General features: G+C 43.7%; 1 protein-coding gene across 2 annotated transcripts in view; it reads right to left on the bottom strand.

Moving 5' to 3' along the window:
* Positions 1-21,374, bottom strand: part of PRDM11 (PR/SET domain 11) — a 73,449-nt gene that overhangs the window by 29,862 nt on the left and 22,213 nt on the right. For both annotated transcript variants that reach the window (XM_075927543.2, XM_075927544.2), the window contains exons 2-5: positions 21,188-21,306; positions 20,739-20,842; positions 19,308-19,570; positions 18,003-18,070 (exon numbers count right to left, since the gene is read on the bottom strand). In XM_075927543.2, coding sequence (XP_075783658.1) covers positions 18,003-18,070; positions 19,308-19,570; positions 20,739-20,842; positions 21,188-21,303 — 551 coding nt within the window. In that variant the 5' untranslated portion in view covers positions 21,304-21,306. The remainder of the gene's footprint in view (positions 1-18,002; positions 18,071-19,307; positions 19,571-20,738; positions 20,843-21,187; positions 21,307-21,374) is intronic.

The following is a 21,374-nucleotide window of genomic DNA, read 5'->3' as shown; positions in this document are numbered from 1 at the left end:
ATTATGTGTGGTGTAAACAAGTATTTCCTTTTACAAGTTTAAAATTACATGGTCACTGAATGTCCACTTGAGGTTGGAACCATGATCACAGCAGGGTAAAAATTAAAATCAGGGAAACTGGCAACATATATAAATGTCAAGGCAGATTTCCCAATAGTAATGAAGTAAACAAACAATCAATTTGTAAGTACCTAGCAAGTAACAGTCAACATGTCAAACCAACTTAGTATCTTTCTTTGACAGAATAAACCTTGTGGATGGGAAAAAGCAGAAGATGAGCTATTGCCTGACTTTAGTAAGGATTTTGATTTTCTCTCTCATGATCTTCTCATAAGCAAACTATGGAAATGTAGCCTTGACAAATCTGATACAAGGTGGGTGCACAATTATTTGGAAAACCGAACTCAGCCTTTATCAATAGTTCATAGTTAAGCTGGTAGGACATATCCATGGGGGCCTGCAGGGATCTGTCCTGAGTCTGGTTCTATTCAATATCTTCATCAATGGTTTGGATAATGGCAGAGAGAGTAGTGTTATAAAGTTTACAGATGATATTAAGCAGGGAGAGGTTAGACATGCTTTGGAGGACATGATTAGAATTCAAAATTATGGAGAAACAGTCTGTAATAAATAGGATGAAATTCAATAAGAACAAATGGAAAATTCTCTATTTAGAAAGGTATGATCAACTGCATAAATACAAAATGTGAAATGACTGCCTAGGAAGGAGTACTTCAGAAAAGGATCTGGGAGTTACAGTGGATCACAAACTAAATGAGACTCATCAATGTAATATTATTGGGAAAAAAAACAAGCAAGCATCATTTTGGAATGTATTAGCAGGAGTGTTGAAAGCAAGACATGAGAAGTAATCCTTCTACTCTACTCCATGCTGATAAGACCTTAATTAGAGTTCTGGCTACCAGACTTTGGGAAAGATATGGACAAATTAGAACAAGTCCAGAGGAATGCAACAAAAATTATTACAGTTCTAGAAATTATGACCTATGAGAAAACACTGAAAAATCGGGTTTGTTTCATCTAAAGAAAAGGCATGATAAAAGTACAAGCCTGATAGTATGTAAAAGGTTACTATAAAGAGGAAAGTGATAAACTGTTTTCCTTATCCAGTGAGGCCTAGGCAAGAAGCAATGGGCTTATATTGCAGAAAGAGAGGTTTAGGTTAGATATTAGGAAAAACTTAACTGTCAGGGTAGTTAAGCATTGGAACAAATTACCCAGGGTAGTTGCAGAATCTCCATCATTGGAGGCTTTTTAAAACAAGTTTGATAAACACCTTTAAGGGATGGGCTAGATCATGCTTAGTTCTTCCGCAGTGCAGGGGACTGAACTAGGTAATCTCTTCAACTCTCTTCCATTCCTACATTGTAGGGTCAAAGAACTTTTGGTTATGAAGAAAGGCCAAATGGTTCTGCATTTTCTCAGAAGACCTTACCCAAGCCAATCTTCCAGCACTCAAAAATCTTCCCTGCTCCTATCAGACAGTGCTCTAATGCCCCCACCCCTGCCAACTCGTGAAAATGGTTATTTCCCAGCTGTTACACACCTGGAAAGTAGTCGGCATCTTGGATTACACTGTTGTAATTCAACCTAGTGTAGTTAGGATCAGTACAACCCCACTGTGTAGGCATTTCTGAATTAGTTTAAGAGTCCCCTTTAACTGTATTGAATCATCTTAAAACTGATGTAAGGTTATGTCTATGTTGCAGTAGCACAGCACAGCTGCAGTTCTGCTCTATCACCATACTGAAGACATCTACTACAGAAGCAGGAGGGGATTTTCCATCACTGTAGCTAGGAGGTTGCTAGGCTGACAGAACTCTTCCGTCAATCCAATGATATCTACACCAAGGCTTAAGTTATCTTAACTGCATCTCTCAGGGGAGGGAGGAGGGGTGTATTTTTTTCCACATCCCTGGGTGATGTATTTAAGTTAACCTACGTTTTAGGCGTAGATAGTATCTACAGAGCTCAAACCAATTTAAGACTCTCTGCATGAGGAAGGTGCCACAATTTACCTATATCAGACCTTCATTAACAAGTTAGCTTCATTAAAAAATTAGCTACCTAGCTACATTGCTCAGGGTATGAAAAAGCCACACAGGTGAGTCAACTTAACCCTGGCACTGATCTAGTTACCACGTTAAGGGAGATGGATTAACTACAGCGATGGACGAACTCTTGTCATGGTAGTGAGCATTTACACAGAAGTGCTTTAATGGTGCAGCTTAGTGCTGTGGCATTTCTAGTAAACTTCTGTTTAGACAAGATCTTAGGAATGTTTCCCAGCAAAATTCCTAAGTGGTGTGGTTCTAAAAGAAAAGAGACACTGGCGACCAACGACAAGTCAAACCCATCCACCTATAATGATCTCAGTTTTTGAAGAGGTTCCTGCAGATTACTGAATTATAGTTCTCTTGCTGGTGATAAAGTCTCCCAGCTATCCCATCCCCTGGGACAGAAAGACCAAAGTGTAAAGTCAGAGCAAACTCCTTTTCAAATGCTGACAAGGACTTTGCTTAGTCCATTCAGACCCTGCAAAATGCCAGGTGGCTGGCTGAGAAGGAGAAGGAGTCCTGAGCCTCAGGAGCCAGATCCAAGTAAGCCAGGGTGCACATCCAGCCCCCGGACTTTAGGTTCCCCACCCCTGATTTAGTGGATGAACGCTGTTCTGTATTCCCCTTACTCTGCTTCTCTCTCAAAGCTGACGCAGGACTGCCAACTGCCAAGAAGCTCTCAGGGTCTCCCTGATCAGGGTAGGTTGGTGTAGTTATTTTTCTCACACTTCAGAAGCAAGAGGGATTTGGAGGGAAAAAGGGAAACCCATTGGAGATTTGAGTATTGGAGAGAGCCACAGGCCACTTGAGGGCAGGGCCTGTGTGTTGTGGGACAGCTGGGAAGTCATTCTGTCCCTCCCTGTCAGCCTCCCTGATTCGGTCTTGTCTCCCCCATTCATCTGCACTAGCTCCTTCCTGGGGACTCCATGCTGGTCTGGTGTCAGTAGAAGCTGTGGGGAGGGTAGAGAGAAGACACATGGCTGTCTGAAGCCAGATGCCACAGCAGCACCAGCAGCCAGGAGGAGCAACAGCCGCTGGTTGCCTCCATTCCAGCAAACCATAGGAGATACCTGCCTGCAGCCCAGCCATTAGAGACAGGCTGCCAAAGGCTTATGTGTCACTCCAGGTTTGTGACCCTTGGCAGCCCTGAGATGTCTGGGAATATCAGACAACAAATGGATGTGGTTGCAGAGATGGCTCTGTATTCTAGATCTTTAAATTTAGCTGCCTGGCACAAATCCAGGCAGAGGAGGACAGGGAAGAACAAATGACCCAACAAGCATGTGTGTTAAAAGTGTTATATATTTATTGTAATCTTAACAAAAATACTTTTAAAGAAATATTTTTCCAGCATATACAAGAAATGGAAATACTGGCATAAGCACAGCAATATGCTTTGACATGGACACTTTGTTTGTCAGGATCCAATCGTCAGTCACTGTGATGTTAACAGGAGGAAGTGCCTTTTGCAAGACAGCACAAAGCAACATTTCACTGAGGGTCTACACAGGGCAGACAATTATTCCCAAGAATCAGGCCCCATTTGTAAAACGCCACAGAGGAAATTCAGGGATACAACTTAATCTAGTAATTGGATTTTATAATACATGGTCCTTTCTTATCACCAATCCTCAAAGCCCCGATGTCCCATTAGCAGAACAGACAACAGGGCCATGGGGATTTAGTATTATCCCCAAAATATATTCATCTTATTTAATGTAGATAATTAAAACAAACACATTCGTATGTGTTGTTTTGGGTTGGTTTGTTTGTTTTTGGTTTCAGAAATAATGCATTTAGCCTTTTTAGGAAGTGGGTGAGAGGTAATGGAGGGCTCCTAAAATAAAGGACAAGCACCACCTCTGGTGGTCAACACTTTTTAAGTGCTTCTGTACATTAAGGGCTTAATCCTAAAAGGTTCTAAGTACCCATGACTACCGTAAGAGTCACTGGGAACTGTGGATGCTTACCAGCTGCAGAGATAGGCCTCCATTGTCTAGCTCTGAAAGTTCTCATGGCAGCTCCCTAAGGGCAAAATAATCAGGAGGCGGCGGGAGGAGGCTTTAGTCTTGTAATTATATCAACAAGACTGCAGCATGGACCAAATATTATAATAAATATAAACTAAGAATATTACTAAATACTATTCAGCAGTAGTACCATATTTACTCATATAAGCTTTAAAACATTTGCTATTACTCAGTTTCTCTGTGAGCCACATTAGATAAATTTCTCTAACCTCTGCCGAGATCAAATCTAGTCCCCCATCATAAAAATCAAAAAGAGTATTTTTCTACAGAATACAAATATTGAAAATGCAGCAAAACAGCAGACTCATGGAAAGGAAAGCAAGCATTGCCCTGCTCTGGCCTTGATGCTCTGGGGAAATTCCTTTATGAGAATTCAAAGTTGGTTAATTCCTGGAAGAAGGGGGTTTTCTCCTCACCGGACCCTGGCTTTCTTGACTAGAGCCCTTTCTCAAATGATTAAACTTATATCTAGTTGTATTAAGACAGTTGTATAAAAATATACACACTACTGACACTAGGAGTGGCTCAGCCAGTGCAGTAACACTGAACTAAAGTATTTTAGACAATTGTCACAGTATATTATAGAAGGGAAATGGTATACAGCTGAAAGAAGAAAACACTCTTAAGAACAGTTAAGTAGGTCTCACATATTGTGTTGTCTGAGTTCACTGTCCACTAAGGCTCTGTCTATGCAAATTTTAGCTGAAATTGCAGTTAGCTTGGGACAAGGGTAGCTTTAAATTGGATGGACATGTGTTCACATACTCAACATGGTTAGTACTTAGTAACCTTATGTCACCGTTTCAAGAGATATAGGATGACAGTGCTGTCTTTGTGCAACCAGGCAGTAACATTCTATATGTAGATATGAACCCCACCCCTCCAAAACTGTATTTGTGCCTCCAGTTTGTGTAGGCACAAACAGTAGGACGTCCTAGAGAGCATAGGCTCAGAAGTTGCTGGGGTTGTTCTGCATGAATGCCCTCTTGGCACACAGGGATAACTGCCCAAGTTTTTTTTAGAGTTAGAGGTGGCACAACAGTTGATTGCACATGTATAGGCAGATGGAGCCTACGACAACAACAAAGATTAAAATGTTGAAACATTGTTTCTGTCCAGGCAAGAGAGAACTAAGTGTTTGTGGTTGTAGTTTAGATACAACTCAGGAAGCTGAGATAGCTCAGAAAATTTGGGTTGAAAGCTCTTCAGGGCAGAGACCATGCCACAAATTCTGCCCTAAAACACTCTGAGTGTAAATAACTCCACTGTAGTCAATAGAATTATACTGATGTAAAACTAGTGTATGTGAGTTCAGAATCAGACACACTTCTTATTTCTGTATAATACTAGTGCATGTTCGGTGTACAAAAGCAATAAAGATAGCATGCCAGAAAAGAACATGGTACATCCCTGTTTAGCCACAATCATAGTTCAGGTTGAACCTCTTTAGTCCGGCACCCTGACTAGACCTGACAGGTGCCAAACCAGAGAATTTTCTGGTCCATGGGAGGTCAATATTGTCTAACAGCATTACCAACAGTTTCACTGTTTACTGGGCTCTTAAAAGACATTTAGGGGTAAATTAGAGCTAAGTAACAGCACAGAATGCTGAAAGCCAGGACTGGTGGATGAAACCAAACATTATGGGACCGTGGGAAGCTTGACCACACCCATGATAAGTTGACATGCGGCTGAGTAAAATCATGCCGGAGCATTGATGTTGCAGGACCAGAGAGTTCCAGACTCGAAAGGTTCAACCTGTATAAAAAGCTAGCTATGTTTAACCACGACTGTGAAGTGCAAACGGAGCCTTAGAACACTCAAGGAAATAGATGGCTTAAACCCTGCAATGTAAGTGCATGAAATATTGCAGGGTTCTGGGTAAGCGCAATGCCACATCTTTGAGGGTTTATAAAATAGAAATGTTGCACAGATGGGGTGGTCATCTAGTCCATCCTTCCATGTGAAGGAAAGATTAAATATACAAAGGCCATTCTGGACAGGAATTCATCCAACCTTTTCCTAAAAGTCTCACATGATGGGGATTTCACAACCTCCTTTGGAATCCTGTTCAAGTCCTTAGCTAAGTTAAGAAGTTTGTCCTAATAACTACGTTAAACTGCCTTGACTGCTAACTAAGCTGATTACTACTTATCCTACCCTCAGTGGACATGAGCCATCCTCTATGCCAAACAGTTCTTGGATGATCTCTTCCAAGCTGCAGTGGGTGGGAGGTTCTGTCTGCAGCTACTTTCTCCCCGTCTCAGCATTAGCAATTTTATATCCTCATTCCCAAAGCTATGTACAATGATTATAGTAAGCCCTCGTCTCCCATTATTGCAGAGTACAAATATGAACTAATGAGTAACTACATCCTTTAAAGCTATAATGATGCATCATTTAGTTAAGAATCTGCACAGCATATATGCCAATTTGCAGGATAATGGTGGGAGGACAGAGGCTGGGGTATTTTGTGGTTTGGCTTTTAAAGGAATTTTGCTGCCCTAACAACATTTCATAGGCATAATATATCAAAGAAACCTGTCTAATTACATCTCTCAGCCTCTAGTGCTTTTAAGCTAAGGTGGGTAACCTTTTTAGGCTTGGGGGCTGCTGACCCACAGAAAAATCAGTTGGGGGCTGCACACAAAAAACAAGCAAAAAACAAAAAACAGTCACTGATACGGCCCCCGACTGAGGAGAAAAGCACTCCGCACATTCCCATTGCACACCAGAACCTAGTGGAGCCCAGGCTAGCAGATGTTGTATGCTCCAGCTCTGTGGAAGGGTGGCAAGGGGTACGGGGGGCTGGAAGTACCAGCGCGGGCTCCCCAATGCTGGGGGAAAACCCTGAACCTTGGGGGCCAGATCCAGGTAAGCTGAGTGCTGCATCCAGCCCCTGGACTTTAGGTTCCTCACCCTTGACTTAAGCAGAGGGCCCTGATGGCTCAAAATAGCTACAAGACAAAAATAATTGAGATTTAACTGTCCTAGGTTTGAGACACCTGTTTGCCAGTCCATCAGACCAGGCCTTCTACTCAGCTGCCATAACTTTTACTGCTTTATAGGTATGGGAGTGGGGTTCTGCTGCTGCTCTTTCCCTTGTAATACTGATCCTTAGGTAGAGGCCCTGTGAATTTGCAACAGCTCAGGATGGGCCTCCTCCATTTATTTAACATGATGCAGATTAAAAATGGTGTTTTCTTTTTTGTGACCTGGTAGTCCGCGCAGGGGCAGTCAACTTTGGGGGGCTTTGGTTGGACTCTGCATGGGGCTCAGATGTGCTCCTGGAGCAAGCTGCCTGCAGGACAGTCCTTGAGGTGGCATTAGGGTCTTGCACCATATGAAAAGCCTGGACCCCATCACGGATTTCTGTCAGGGTCTGGCACATCTGGCTGACTTGCCCAGTCAGGTCAGCCATCCTCTGGCCAATCACATGCATGCTGTCCGCCATGTCTCTGTGGATAGCCACCAGCTCTTGGCAGAACTGCCTAAACAGGTCTGTCTGCTGGGTGTGGGAATGGAGTAGTTGCCGATCAAAGCTAGAAAGGGGTGGGCTCCTGGTGCGTGGGCGAGGGGGTTTGTAGGTTGACTGGGTGTGTGGGGACAAGTGATGCACTTCCTGCCTTTGGTTGGTAGCTTCAGATTGATCAGATGAAGAAGAAGTGCGGAGGAGAGAAGGCCCCGAGAGCTGGTTGGCTTCTTCACCATCCCTCTGCAGTGATGAGAAGTGGTGCTCCTGTGAGGGGCCTGGCATTTCCTCATCTTCATCAGCTTTAAACAGAACAAGAAGTGAAAATTATTATGGCAAAACTTTCTCTCCAATGACTAGTTTCAATAGATCTTAAAACAGCTGGAAAGCTCTCTCTTCACTATCCATGTAAAGCAAAAATTAGCATCTGAGCAACAAATGTTGTAATTCAGGCATTAAGAGTGAAGGGATCTAATCAACTGAGGATGGATCCAATCCAGTATAACTATATAGATTTGTTACCAGAAACTAAAATAATTTTAAACAATGACCTACCTTCTCCAAAACCATGGGTAAGTAAGAAATGTGCATGTTCTAGGTAAATTATAGCTGCTGACCTCAAAACTCACCAGAGATGTACAGATATCTGATGATAAACACCTAATCATGTACTATTGTTTACATTATATTTTATATAGACAGCTATACAAGATCACCCGGTCCTTGCCAAATTTGAATTGCAATGCAGTATTTTTGGTTTGGTGCCAAGGAATGCAATTTGGTAATGCTGCTTTAAAACGACAGGACACCGAGTTAGACTGATGCAGGAGAGGGGGGGAAAGCCACATGAAGAAAACTCCACTTCAGTGTAATGACACTGATTGCAATAAAAATCTAGTGACAATCCTTTCACGGGCATACATACATCAAAGAGAAGGATAATGCCTTATACTTCTAGTTAGCTACTGATAGCCTCACACAGACATGTTAACTATTTTGAAAAAGACTCTCAGTTCAGAAATGACTTTCTGGCTGATAAATGTTACAAACTCACTACAAATGTGCACATTGGCCTTCTGATTCTGAAAGACAGATTACTGATTTCCAAAGGTAGGCGCAAAAAGCCGTCGAAGGGTATGTCTACCTTGCGAAGAAAAAGAGAACTCATCTTCCCCCTTCCCCACACACACAAGATTTCAGAGCCAGGCTCCAGCCCAAGCAGAAATGTCTACACTGTTATTTTTAGCCCCGCAGCCTAGGGCCTCTGAACCTGAGTCACTAGATCCAGGCTCTGCAACTCAGCATCGTGGGTTTTTCTCTGTTGTGTAGACATACAATAACTAAGCCCTACATTGCCAGGGATAGTAGAATTCTGTCCGTGCATTTCTATTAACAACATTAACTGGTACAGCACTAAGGGAAGAGACGCCACATAGTGGAAACTTGGGAAGAACAACAGGAGTGCAACTATACTTAGTCCACTTTCCAGAATAAGAGATACCCCCTCCTTCCCTACTTCATATCGCCAATGGCTTATAGCCAAGAAAGTTCCACATCCACACAGAAAAATTCATAAGGAAAAAACAAAGCAACACAGAATAGAAAGGAGCTTAGGTCTACAGTCATGGAGGGAGATAGTGAGTATCACTATAGAAGTGTAACTAAAAACCAGAGTCAATCTTTTGTTTCGGGAAAGAAAAAAAAACATCACCATTCCTCTTTTACTAATATTACTTGCACTGAACACTCAAACCACCAGATAAGAAGCCTGCAATAGCCCAAGCACAAGCACCAGTGGTCACCATAAAAGAGGACCTCATGGAAGCCGGATACAGTGCATCTGATCCATTAGCAAAGGGACTTGGTGCAAGCTTGTCCAAGTCTCCTCCATACTGGGATGCAATTTGGGGAACCTTACCCTAGTACTTCAAGTAATTTCATCCAGTTCCCAATACCTGGCTGGCTTGGGGAAAGCTTTGATAGCTGCTTAAAAAGGGCAGAACCTTCTTACTGTCCAGCCATAGAAAGGGGAGCGACAATAGGGCAGAAGGCTGGGAGAAGTGGATGCAGAAGAAAATGTTAGTTTGGGATGTGGGTAACTTGTTTCCATCTCACTTCACCATGATCAACAGACCTATTAAGCAACCAACATCAGTGAGAAGGAAGGCAAAACAACACCTTGTATGGTACACAAATGACACAGTTGTGTCAAAACTGAGATATGTGAGCATAAAACAGAGAGGTTAATGCAGTGATACTTACAGCTTGTTGATGGGCTGTCAACCACGTCCAGATCCGCTCTCCGGAAGCCGTGCATCTGGTGTGACGAATGCAGCGTCGACTCGATGGCTCTCTCGTGGGCGGTCAGGACGATGGCCGAGGGCCGCCCCGCACTGCCAGGGCTGGAGAGGGACCTCTGCATCAATGCCAGTTTGTCCTTGGTCCTTCTCTTCATGTCGTCCCATCTGTGCTTAATGTCTTTTACAGACCTGGGGACCTGGCTGACTGACGTGATTTTCCTGGCTATGCCTTCCCAGATCTTGTCCCTGTCAGCATGGGATAGACGCATGGTCTCCCTCCCAAACAGCATGGCTTCGTTCCGGGTCACCTCAGTGACCAGAATGTCCAGCTCCTCCTTGGAAAACTTGGGCTTCCTCTTTCGTTCAGTCATATTCCTTGGGTTGAACATCCCACAAAGCACAATTGGGTAAAAAGAAATCAATGCCAAGTACCAAATCCCCAAATCCAACCACATGGCCAGTGCTGTATCAGGGCTGATCTCCAGCCAGAGGAGTTGGTGGGCACCAATTCTGCCCACACCCAAACAAGCTTTCAGTATTCCTCAGTTGAGGTAGAAAAGGGTGGCCATTTTGTTTTTAAAAAGGTTATTTTTAAGCTTGAAACTGGGATTATGGAGATGCTAGTTTGAGCTCCACAATTAATGTTGAGTTAATTTCAAAGCAGGGATTCAAAGCCTCGTTATGTATGAACATTTCAGCATATCCTTGCCAAAATGATAGCACCTCCCCTGAGTAGTGAATTAATTTTGAGAGAATGTATGAGGACTATTAATTATTTTATTAACATTAATTTAAAAATGGGACCTTTTAAAAAACCTTAGTATTCTGTGCCAGACCTTACGGCTACCTCTACACTGGCACCCTTTTCCGGAAATGCTTAAAACAGAACAGTTTTCCGTTATAAGTATTTCCGGAAAAAGAGCGTCTACATTGGCAGGATGCTTTTCCGGGAAAGCCCTTTTCCGGAAAAGCGTCCATGGCCAATGTAGATGCGCTTTTCCAGAAAAAAGCCCCGATCGTCATTTTCACGATCGGGGCTTTTTTCCAGAAAAGACTACTGTGCTGTCTACACTGGCCCTTTTCAAGAACAGTTTTCTGGAAAAAGGACTTTTGCCCGAGCGGGAACAGCATAGTTTTTCCGGAAAAACACTGACAATTTTACAGTAGATCGTCAGTGCTTTTCCAGAAATTCAAGAGGCCAGTGTAGACAGCTCGCAGCTTATTCCGGAAAAGCAGCTGCTTTTCCGGAATAAGTGGCCCAGTGTAGACACAGCCTACTTGTGTGTTGTAAATGATTCACAATACAGATTCAATTTCCCTTACCATTAAAACTCACTGAAATCTTATCCATAGACTACCATATGAATACTTCTTTTAAAATTTAAAAACTGATAAATGTCTTTTTTTTAAACTTATCTTCTGAAGTGAATATTTTTTCTTCAGTGTGGTTAATAAATACAGTTCTTCAGATAATTACCACAAATAGCTATGCAGTACACTCACTGAACAGTGCTCAGTCACTACACCATTGACCCAAATTTGGCCCAGCCACCTTTCTGCTATAGTGAGCAGCAACGGTATGAGTACTGGTCCTGGCAGATCCATGTCATAGCCAGCCCGGCCTCAGCGAGTGTACTTGGTTATTCATATGCAGAGAGGCCCAGAAGTAGAGAGCCCACTGATGGATCAATCTGACTTTGGCAGGAGTGGGAGACTAGAAGACAGGAAGGGCAGGGGAAACATGTGTGCACTAAGAATGCAAAGCACCCGTAAACCCAGCTTAAGTAATCAGCATGCTCAGGCTACTTTATGCTATTCCAGAGCAGAGTAAAGCAAACAAAACACATAGATGACTCTGGTCTCAAAACTTAAAACAAACAGGATTTAGGATTGATACAACGTATCTACCATTCATTAAAAATACGGTAAGGTTCTCTTTGGGTTTCCTGGTTAGCATTGATGTATGATGTTTCTGATCATTTTTAAAAGGGGAATTCTCACACAAAATCTATATTAAGATGAAGTTAAGGTTGAAAGTATTTATCTTTAATGTAAGGTAAAAACTATCATTGGTGATATAATTAACTTAAAACCAACCTTTAGAAACTCATGAATTTCAGGCTTATGATAAAACAAAATCCAAACATGCTACAAATGGAAATGCACAGTTAGAGCATCTAAACCACCTTAACTTTGTGCCACAGTAATACCGTGGCAGCAGGGGAAAAATGAAAAAAAAAAAACTAATATGTCTCTAAAAATCAGTTTAATCTAATCTAAGATCACACAGTGAAAAGCCTTAATTATTGGATGGTGTCACTACTCGCAGGTGTAATTTAGGCCTTATTTTTCTAGACGTTATACAGGATCGATCTCTATTGTCTGGACTTCTATAGTCCGGCACCATCTGTGGACCAGCATCCCTATGGGTGCTCCCAGGCTTGACCCATACTCAGCAACTCCCACCCTTCTCTCCCACAGCTTCTGATGTGCTAGAAGCTCAAGGAAGGAGGCAGGAGGGAGGGGGAGGAAGGGACAGAGGATGCTCAGGGAAGAGGCAGTATAGCTGCTGAGCCCCACAGCCAGAAGCATAGCCCTGCAGCCGGCAATGGAGTCCGGGAGCACACCCTCCCCATCATGTGACTTGTTGCTCTCGTGCGGGGTTGCACTCCTAACCCCTGGTCACAGAGCTCTGCATCCACCCTGCCTCTTCCCCTGAGCACCGTCCTCCCCCATCCTTTCTTGGTTGATGTTGGTCTCTCTGATGCTGCCAAAGTGGAGCCCAGTAGCCAGTGGCAGCAGAGGGGACAGCATGGACTTCTCCGGTCCAGCAAATTCCCTTATTCACGACCAGTCAGGTCCCAAGGATGCTGGACCAGGGATGTTTACTAGGGTGTGTGGGTATGTATGTTGAAGGGCCTGTCTGCCCTGCATGGACATTAAAGACTCCAAGATACATTTGAAAGGGTAAGTAATACGATCCAATGTACTGGCCAGTTTCCCACCTGTCCCATTTGTGTGATATGAACTAGATATCAAGAAGTGGCTGCCATTCAGTGTTGAAAGCTTTGGCATGCATTGGCATGAAAAACACTAGACAAATGGAAACTATGACAAACACTTATGAAAAAAAATGTGGAATCCCTTCAGGTGCATTTGTTTTCTTAGTACTCCCATGCTGAAACCTCACTGACTGTGTAACAGCCCCCCTTTGCTCAGTATTAATGTAAGAAGCAGTTAAGCTCCTTTACGGACTAGATATCTGAAACAATAGGAGCCACTGCCCAAAACATAGGTCACATAAAATGCTGATCAGGAGCTGGGTTAGTGGGCAGAGGGGTTTTACTGGAGGCTGAATGCAAATACCAAAGGTGAGGTATATTGTTCTGGTGGAGTTGTGTGTGCATGCACACATGGGCGTGGACACAGATGCATCCAGAAACACCTCAGAAGCACTCAGAGAAGGCAGCAGAAAGCCAAGGACAACCACTGAAGCATGTGTAGTGTGATCCTGAGAGAAGGCTGAGAGAAAGCTTTTGGGCAGAAAGCTGGCTGGGGAAAGAGGGTTGGAATATTTGCATGGAAAATGTCTCCTGTATGATTCCTACTGTGTTCATAGACGCTGAACTTTGTTCACATTCTTTGTAAATAAACAGAACTGTATGAAACAAATACCTTGACAACAGCCTCAATTTCTCCTCTTAACTGAAACAACCATAAGATTTTCAGTAGTGGCTAACTGTGTTGCTCAAAAGGGATAACAGTATGATCATCTTCCTCTAAAGTGAAAGCAGGTGAAATTGCAACAGAGAACTTGCTTGGGAGTTGCTCTGAGCAAAATAAGTTGACAGTGCTAACAACACTGAGCCCTTTCTACGTTACTGCTTCCATTAATGCTTTATCATTGTTTAAGCTACGCCTGTGGTGAATCATGGGTTGCAATTTTGGCATTGCAACTAATACCATGCAGGGAACTGCACAGATGCACTCGGTCACAAACTAAAGGGAGATGTGGCAGTTTTGGGTCCTGTGGGCCCATACCAATCTTTCCGTCCAAGTCAGTGCACCAGCATGGAATTCTCCCTTCATTTTGCAGTACAGGAGAATCCAAACACCAAAAGCAAAACCAGACCAAAACTGGTGAGTCTGGCCTTATTTTAAGACTAATCCTCAGGAAGCCAGTAAGTGTCAGGTGTCCAGCAAACATGGTTTGCACAGGTTTGTGAAAGACTTGTGCAGCACAGTGATAGTTACCAAGAGCATGGGATGAGTTTGGGGTCAGTATTAAAACCTAGTGTTTTGCCTGTTAGAGATTCTTCAGTCCCCTAGTTTTTGGCACCTGTTGTGTGATTGGAAGGAGACGGCTTCAACTTTCAAGTGTTGTGGCCCATGCACAATGAAATGTTGAGGGGATGCCAGGCCCTCCCCACAGGAGCCATAACAGCCCATCCACAGTTTGAATTCACTCCTCGCCTCAGAAGGAGCAAGTCCCCAGGACAGCTTAAAGCGGCACAAGTTTCACTTTCAGTTGCAAAGGGGCATCAGATAATGGCTAATGGGCGCTATACAGAACCGTTCTGCACACAAAACCACCTACTCTACACTGCTTCTGAGAAGCACATGCACAATGGCCTCAGAGTGCTGAGTGCAGGGAGCTTGTGGCTCCATCAGTGTTCCAGAGTGATGCTGCTGTATATTCGTATTCCTGCACAGCAGTTCACTGTTACAGGAGGATCCATAAGAGCCCTCAGACCCCATATACTGAGAGCGAACAGAATTGGGCATATGCAACCTAAATTAAATTAAATAAGCATGGGCATTGAAACCAGACATCCATTCCGAGCCACGTCCAAAGGGCAGAAGAAAGTAAGATAATGCTATTACAAACCCATTCAGCTGTGCGCACATGTAGCCATCATAAACCTGGTAGGAAACGGTCTCCAAGGAATTGCACCAACAATGCAGAACTTAAAAAGCAAACACACAAACATCTCCATGCACATGTGTAAATGGGTTGAGATAAATTAAGACTTTCCTATCCCAATGGTGAGGATTTGGAGCAGTTAATAAGTTTTTGAGTATTTGAGTGCTCTTTTCTAGCAACAACTTGGAGATTGTAACCTGCCACAGGCAGGGGCAGCTGAGAGTGCCGCGGGACCTAGGGCAACGCCGCGGGGCCCCGGGCAGCGAAATTTTGTGAGGCCTCCCCTTTGACACGGCGCATGCGCCATGGTGAATGTGCGGGGCCTCAGGAAGCGCGGGGCCTAGGGCAGCCGCCCCGCTCATCCTGCCCTAAATCCACCGCTGGCCACAGGCAGTCTAAGACACTCACATATGAGACACCACATGGTGATAATCCCCTTGACACTGCCACAACACTAGATGCTTCCCTTCACCATCTTCCAATGAGGAAAATGGTGGGTAAAGGGCTCCGTGCACTATTTCAAAGGCATTTCCAGTTTCTAGGCATATCCCCGGCCTCATTCCTTATGACAAAGGGCCACCAAAAAGTATGACGTGTCTCCTCCACATCCCAAAAGTAACCCAATGTAGTGGGTCTGGTTCTGGGTTTTGTGCGAGCCCTTGTAAGATTCAGGTTCAGGGCTATTTGTTTGTTTGTTTGTTTTATTAAAGCTGGTGGCAATCAAGTGATTTTGACTGAGGTTCAAAGCCAGTCCTCATGTGAAGTGAGACTGATGAAATGGTTCACACAAATCCTAGCACAACAAACCACTAAATTCCACACAGTATTAGAGACAACAACCTTTTCTGTGAAGAGAGGTCTGTTAGAGTGACTGGTTCTTGGATCAGTAGCCATCTCAACATGCAACCCTGCTCCAAGAGCTTCTCAGAGACAAAGCATGAAGAGCAGGAAAAATATAACTTGCACGTGTCACCTGACAGCTGCTTGTCACCTGCCCTGTCTTGTGTTCTTCCTATCCACAGACTTAAAGAGGATCTGGATTCCCCAAAGAGTAAGCACTGGAAGGTGCCAAATTCCATCATTAGGAATATAAAGATGATCAGATTTGGTGGTTCAAACACACATAAAATGATACAATACAACGATGAATCTCAGCTCAGGCTGTTGACCACATACTACTCTACCACACTGAGCAGACCCACTTTGTTCCCAGAGAGAATGCTTTGCCATTCTTTTTTCAGATGCTGCTACAGCATTCCTAGAAGTACAGATTCTGGGGATAATATCCATGAAGGGTAAGACACTAAGGTAGGATCCTGAATGCCTACCAAATATGAAAGTTTCTGCATGCACAAAAACTTGCCCCGGCATTCCTTTTTAGTAACAGAATGTTTGTTAGCATGAACACAGTCATAGTTCCTATACTACTACTCTGGGAAACCGTATGTAGAAGGGTAAGAAAGATTTCACTCCATGGAATTCAGTCAGATAGTTGCTAGACCTTTCTGTATGACCTATGTAGGATCCCCAATAAACAATGTCTAAAGGAGTCTGGAGACCCTCTTTCACTATATCTCCATTATTGTCCCTATTCTCTCCATCCAACCTTTTATAGTCTACTCGCTCTACACGAAGCTGAGCACAATGGTTTGGCCAATCCCTCAGGACATAACCAAGGCAAATGTTGGCTTACGACAAGGTTTATATGAGGTCATTTTGTCCTATGGCACTGTTGGTAACTGGTCATGGATAGGATCAACATGAAATTGATAGTGGGATGGCCATGGAAGTCAAATCTAGGAAGAAGATATCTTTATAATGTACTCATTTCATGGGACTATGTTTTCTCTACTCCTACTCTTGCCCCTGATTGGGTTATGAGAAGAGGTAACAGTAGCAGAAAAAATCTCTCCGCAGTTTCTAACCTTGGAAATCTATGCTATAAGAGCTATGTCTAAATATCTATCTATTCTTCCTCTCACACTTTCTTTATTCCTTGAGTTATGTAACACCAGACTAAAGACCAGTCCTATTGGCGTAAACTAGATTTCTCACACACAGAACTCCAGCCTTTCTTGTCTCATTGTCTGAAGATCCATCCTAGATAAAACTTTCAGGACACCCTCCATTTATGCAAATATCCAAAAAAGAAAGAGCAGTACCAGACTACAGGTTGTACTGGCTGCTTTTGTAGCATCTTCACACATGTTGCACACTATACTTCTTTCTCTGGTAAAGCTAATAAGTGGATTATTCATTTGGGCCAACAATTCAATTAACCCCAAAGTTATTTTGATCTTGTCTGGAATGCCTTCCTGAAGCGGACTATCTAGCTCTTCAAAACTCCACCACTGAAGGCAGTGCTATTGATTGGTAAGACAACTGCAGCAAGAAATCCACAAGTCCTCATGCCCTCTGTCAGCTCTGCCACTATGGCCTTGAGCAAGTCACTTCACCTCTTTGGAGTAGCTTCCCTATTTGTACAACGTCAACGCCATCTGCTTACAATGTCACTGGGGACTGCAAAGAGCACATCAATGCTTGTAAAGAACTCAGAAGCTGAAGAGTGCCATATAAATGATAAACATCTTCATTTTTCACTCTTCCATTCAAAAACCAGCTCCACATTTCATCAAGTACCTACACTGCTCTGTGTTCTGACGCTATGAAACCACTCAGCCAGCAGAGTTCAATAACAAATGCAGAACCTGTATAATCAGTCATACTAGTGGCACAAACAAGAAAGCAAACAGAAGAGCGCTATAGCAGATTTTGCTCCATTAGAAACATACAGAAGGGGGGGGGGCACTCTCAATGTTTGGAAAATGGGAAAAGCTAAAATCAATACGGAATATTTTCTTAGTGATTAAACATAAAATGGGGGGGAGGGAATCAAAGAAAGCTTGAGTGAGATTCGTTAATATTTGTAAAAAGGGGAAGCATATATCTGTTCACTGTTTTTACTGTCCTTGCTTATCACAAAGAGCCATTCTCTGCATACACCTCCCTCTGTTAGATCTGACCATTCAATTTGAGAACAGAGGACTCTAACCAGAGCATATAATAAAAGAACCTGAGAGCTGAACCCTTTCTTAAAGGGCCTCTTTTGTAACTGTGACCCAGAAGGATGAGATGCGTATTCTGCCTTTTCTCTGGGTCAGAAATCCCTTCCAGGGAAGTTAAGAGAGCTGGACTCACCTCATCCAATTTGCTTTGGTTTCATCTGTCCCATCTATAGATTTGTAGCGGTTGTTCTTATCGACAATCTGTAGAATAATAAAATGAAAGTAGCAGGAAGACTGGCTGGCTCAGAGGGAATTGGGGAATACAGAACCTTTCACCTCTAGATCATATTTCCAGGTCAGGGGATAGTGGGATATAAAGCATTTCACTTCTAGGTGATGGTTTCAAATCAAGCTTTGATCAATAGGGCATCTAGCTTGTTCCCACTAGATATGTGTTTTTGGTCCCCTCTGAGAAAAGAGGAAAGGTGGTATCAGTCCACCACAAAACTATCACTGCAGCTGGCACTATTTTGTGCACTTGTTGGCAGTCTCAGCTAAAGATGCCAGGGACTGAATTCCCCGCCTTCCTCTTCCCCTTCTCCCTCAGAACAGAGACATGTCCCCACTTTATAGATAGCTAGACTGAGGCACAGAGATAAGGAGTGCCTTGGGTCAAGGTCACAAAGGGCCCTGGTCATGGTCACAAGGCATATCAATAGCAGAATTGTGAGCAGGAGTAGTCCGGTTTTCCTGTTCTGTGCTTTAACTATGCATAAGCAGTTCTCAAACATTTCCCAACCCCAATTCCACCTTGTGTCTTCTTTATGGCTGAAAAGGATTGTGGGAGAGGGAGAACAGCAAGAGGATTTTTAATGCTGACAATTGTGCGTGATAGTAGGCTGCTCCTCATGAATGATAAATTTAGGGGATGCTGGGACAGCTGAATGCTGGTTGGTGGCTGTCTCCTTTCTTAGCACTTCACAATGCTCTGCTTCAGGGGAAAGAGAAGTGTTGTTTTGAGAGGCAATGCAAACCACACTCTTCGGCAGAAGCGACCCTCCTCAACCCTTAGAGTAGAGAAAGATACATTGAATTGGTTCCTCGAGGCATGTCAGAGAGAATAGCAAGAGGCAGGGGGGGAAGAGAGTAAATTATTCCTTCTTTCCTTCCAAGTTCCAATGTTTGTGAATCTTGGATACTTTCTCAGCCAGTGGGCTATGTACCAGAGGGCACCCTTTTGTGGGCCACTTGTGGGTTTTGCCCCATCAGTTGTGAACTCCTGCACTAGACCACATTCCCTCCCAAGACTGGGAATACAATCCAGGAATTCTGACTCCCAGTTCCCTTCTCTAATCTGCATCCCTAAAATAAAAATAATTAGGGCAAGTGAACCTGGATCTGCTGTAAATTTAGCAGAGCTAGTAGCACTACTCTATAACTCAATGATCTAGGCTGTATGCTTGGATCATCACAATAGGGAGGCAGTTAAGACACTCACCAGCCAAGAGAAGAATCCAGCTGATTTGTCCTGACTAGAGATCTGTCCCTCATACGGCCCAAAGACGTGACCTTTGGGGATAACCTCATTCACACAGCGTACATCGTTCTCCCCGCTGGGTTCTTTCACCACCTCCATGCCAGGCGGGATGGTCAGTGCTGCCCGGTCAGGGATCCCAACGGGTACTGGAGTGTCTGACACAAACACGGGGGGACCATGGTTTGGGCATTCATCCACAAAATACTCCTGGCAGGCTTCACAAACTGGAAGAAACAGGAATTTGCTTGTGAACTGAAGCTTATACCAGAAAGACCAACATGTGAAAGCCATTCTTAGCTTATACGACCTATTATAATGAGGACAAAACTCAGATTCTCCTACTGCAAAAGCAAAGAATCCTGTCACTGAAGTAAATGATAATTTTTCAGCAATACAGGGCCCATAACACAGTTTAGCAGTCCTGTGTCCATTCCGTAGAGGGCAGAAATGTGTTCTCACGCACACCTTCTTCTCTTGCTACTCTGACCATATCTTCCCACCTCCTTTACTAGCTTGCCCTTTACTAGCTTCCACTCACTTTCTGTATCAACTTAATCCTCCTTCCAGTCCAGAATGAGCACAATTCTACTCCCACGTATGTATCTTCCCATATCCCTCCTATACACCTTCTCTCCCGAAGTTCCTTGACAATGGCTTCTTTTGTGGCTCCTGCCATGTCAAAGCTTATATCTAGAGCAGTTTGCCAAGCATTTTATCTTCTGTTCCAGAGACCATGTTAGCCATACCGGCCAGTATCCCACAGGTTCTGTGCTGTCTCACTCCTTTAAACTACTCTGGCTCTTGGGGGCAGCACTCTTATTGGCTTGTTGAGTATATGACTCTTGTTCACATCCAGTAAATACACATGCCCACATAATCCCACTGCCTCTGTCATATGCCTTAGTGACAAGCAGTATCATATACTTCTCCTATGTGAAGAATGGACTGTGGCCTCTTCAGGAGGCCAACACCACTCAGGGGGTACAAGTGTGTGCCATGCCACTTTTGCCTTCCAGGATGTGAAGCAAGAAAAGAGGAGTTACCCATGCAATGCTCCCTTGCCAAGAAAGACAGTTCCAAAATCTACACCTTTTTGGCTCCATGGTTACCCAATCCTTATGTTTCAGAGCCTGTAGCACATTTGCCATCTATTTCCCCACACAATCCACTACAAACCCCGAACTTTGGTGACTTACTGTCACAGATCCCTGCCTGACAGTTTCAGCATCAAGTATTTGAGCGTCCTCAGGAGTTTAACTAAAGTGATGTGTTTTCAGGTAAATTATGCCTCAGACCCTCCTCCTTTTCTATCCAGGAGGAACTAGGTAGATTGGGAGTGGAGAAAAATTCTATCTAAGAGGAGGTGTCTATTCCCTCCAATAAGACACTTACACCAGAAATCCACCTGCTGAAAGCTCTTGGTCACAATCAAATCCCGTTTCCCTTTCAGTTTCTTCGGCTCCACTTCCATAGACTGAGACTCAGCCCTCCCAGAGCTGGGGAGAGACAGCAAGAAATTAAAGAATTTATGAGAAAGAATAGAAGGAAGAGACCATGAGATAAAACAGCCTTACACTGTTTCCCGAGTCTAAAGTGTCAAACTTGATTTTCTTATCTAAAGTGCTAATACATAGTGCCCCAGGCTGTCCTCCCAGAACATGGTGCTCCAAAGGCTTCATGGCTATTACATGTTTCCAGTGGAGAACCTCCATGTCTTGCAGAAATCACAAAGATTCCTAATCCCAGTACTGCTGCAGGTCAGGGATATGCAATCAAATCTTAAACGCCTGGCTGAGATGGATACAGGATGAGAAACACGAGGCAGAGGTACAGTATCTTACCAAGGTTGCCCATACTCCTGGTCTCGGCATGGAGAGCAGGCCTCAGTCTTTATTGTCACCATCTCCCCTAAGGAAGCGTGGGTCTGGATCAAGCAGTCCTTCAGGTTTTCACTCATGTTCTGAGAGAGAAGGAAAAAAATAGGGATAGGGAAAGAAGTGAATGGTGGAGAAGTCACAACATTTTCCT

Source organism: Pelodiscus sinensis, chromosome 5 (genome assembly GCF_052426305.1).
Source record: "Pelodiscus sinensis isolate ZL-2025 chromosome 5, ASM5242630v1, whole genome shotgun sequence".
NCBI lineage: Eukaryota > Metazoa > Chordata > Testudines > Trionychidae > Pelodiscus > Pelodiscus sinensis.
Note: the sequence above shows the minus strand (reverse complement) of the source record. Positions and strands in the feature narration are given on the sequence as shown.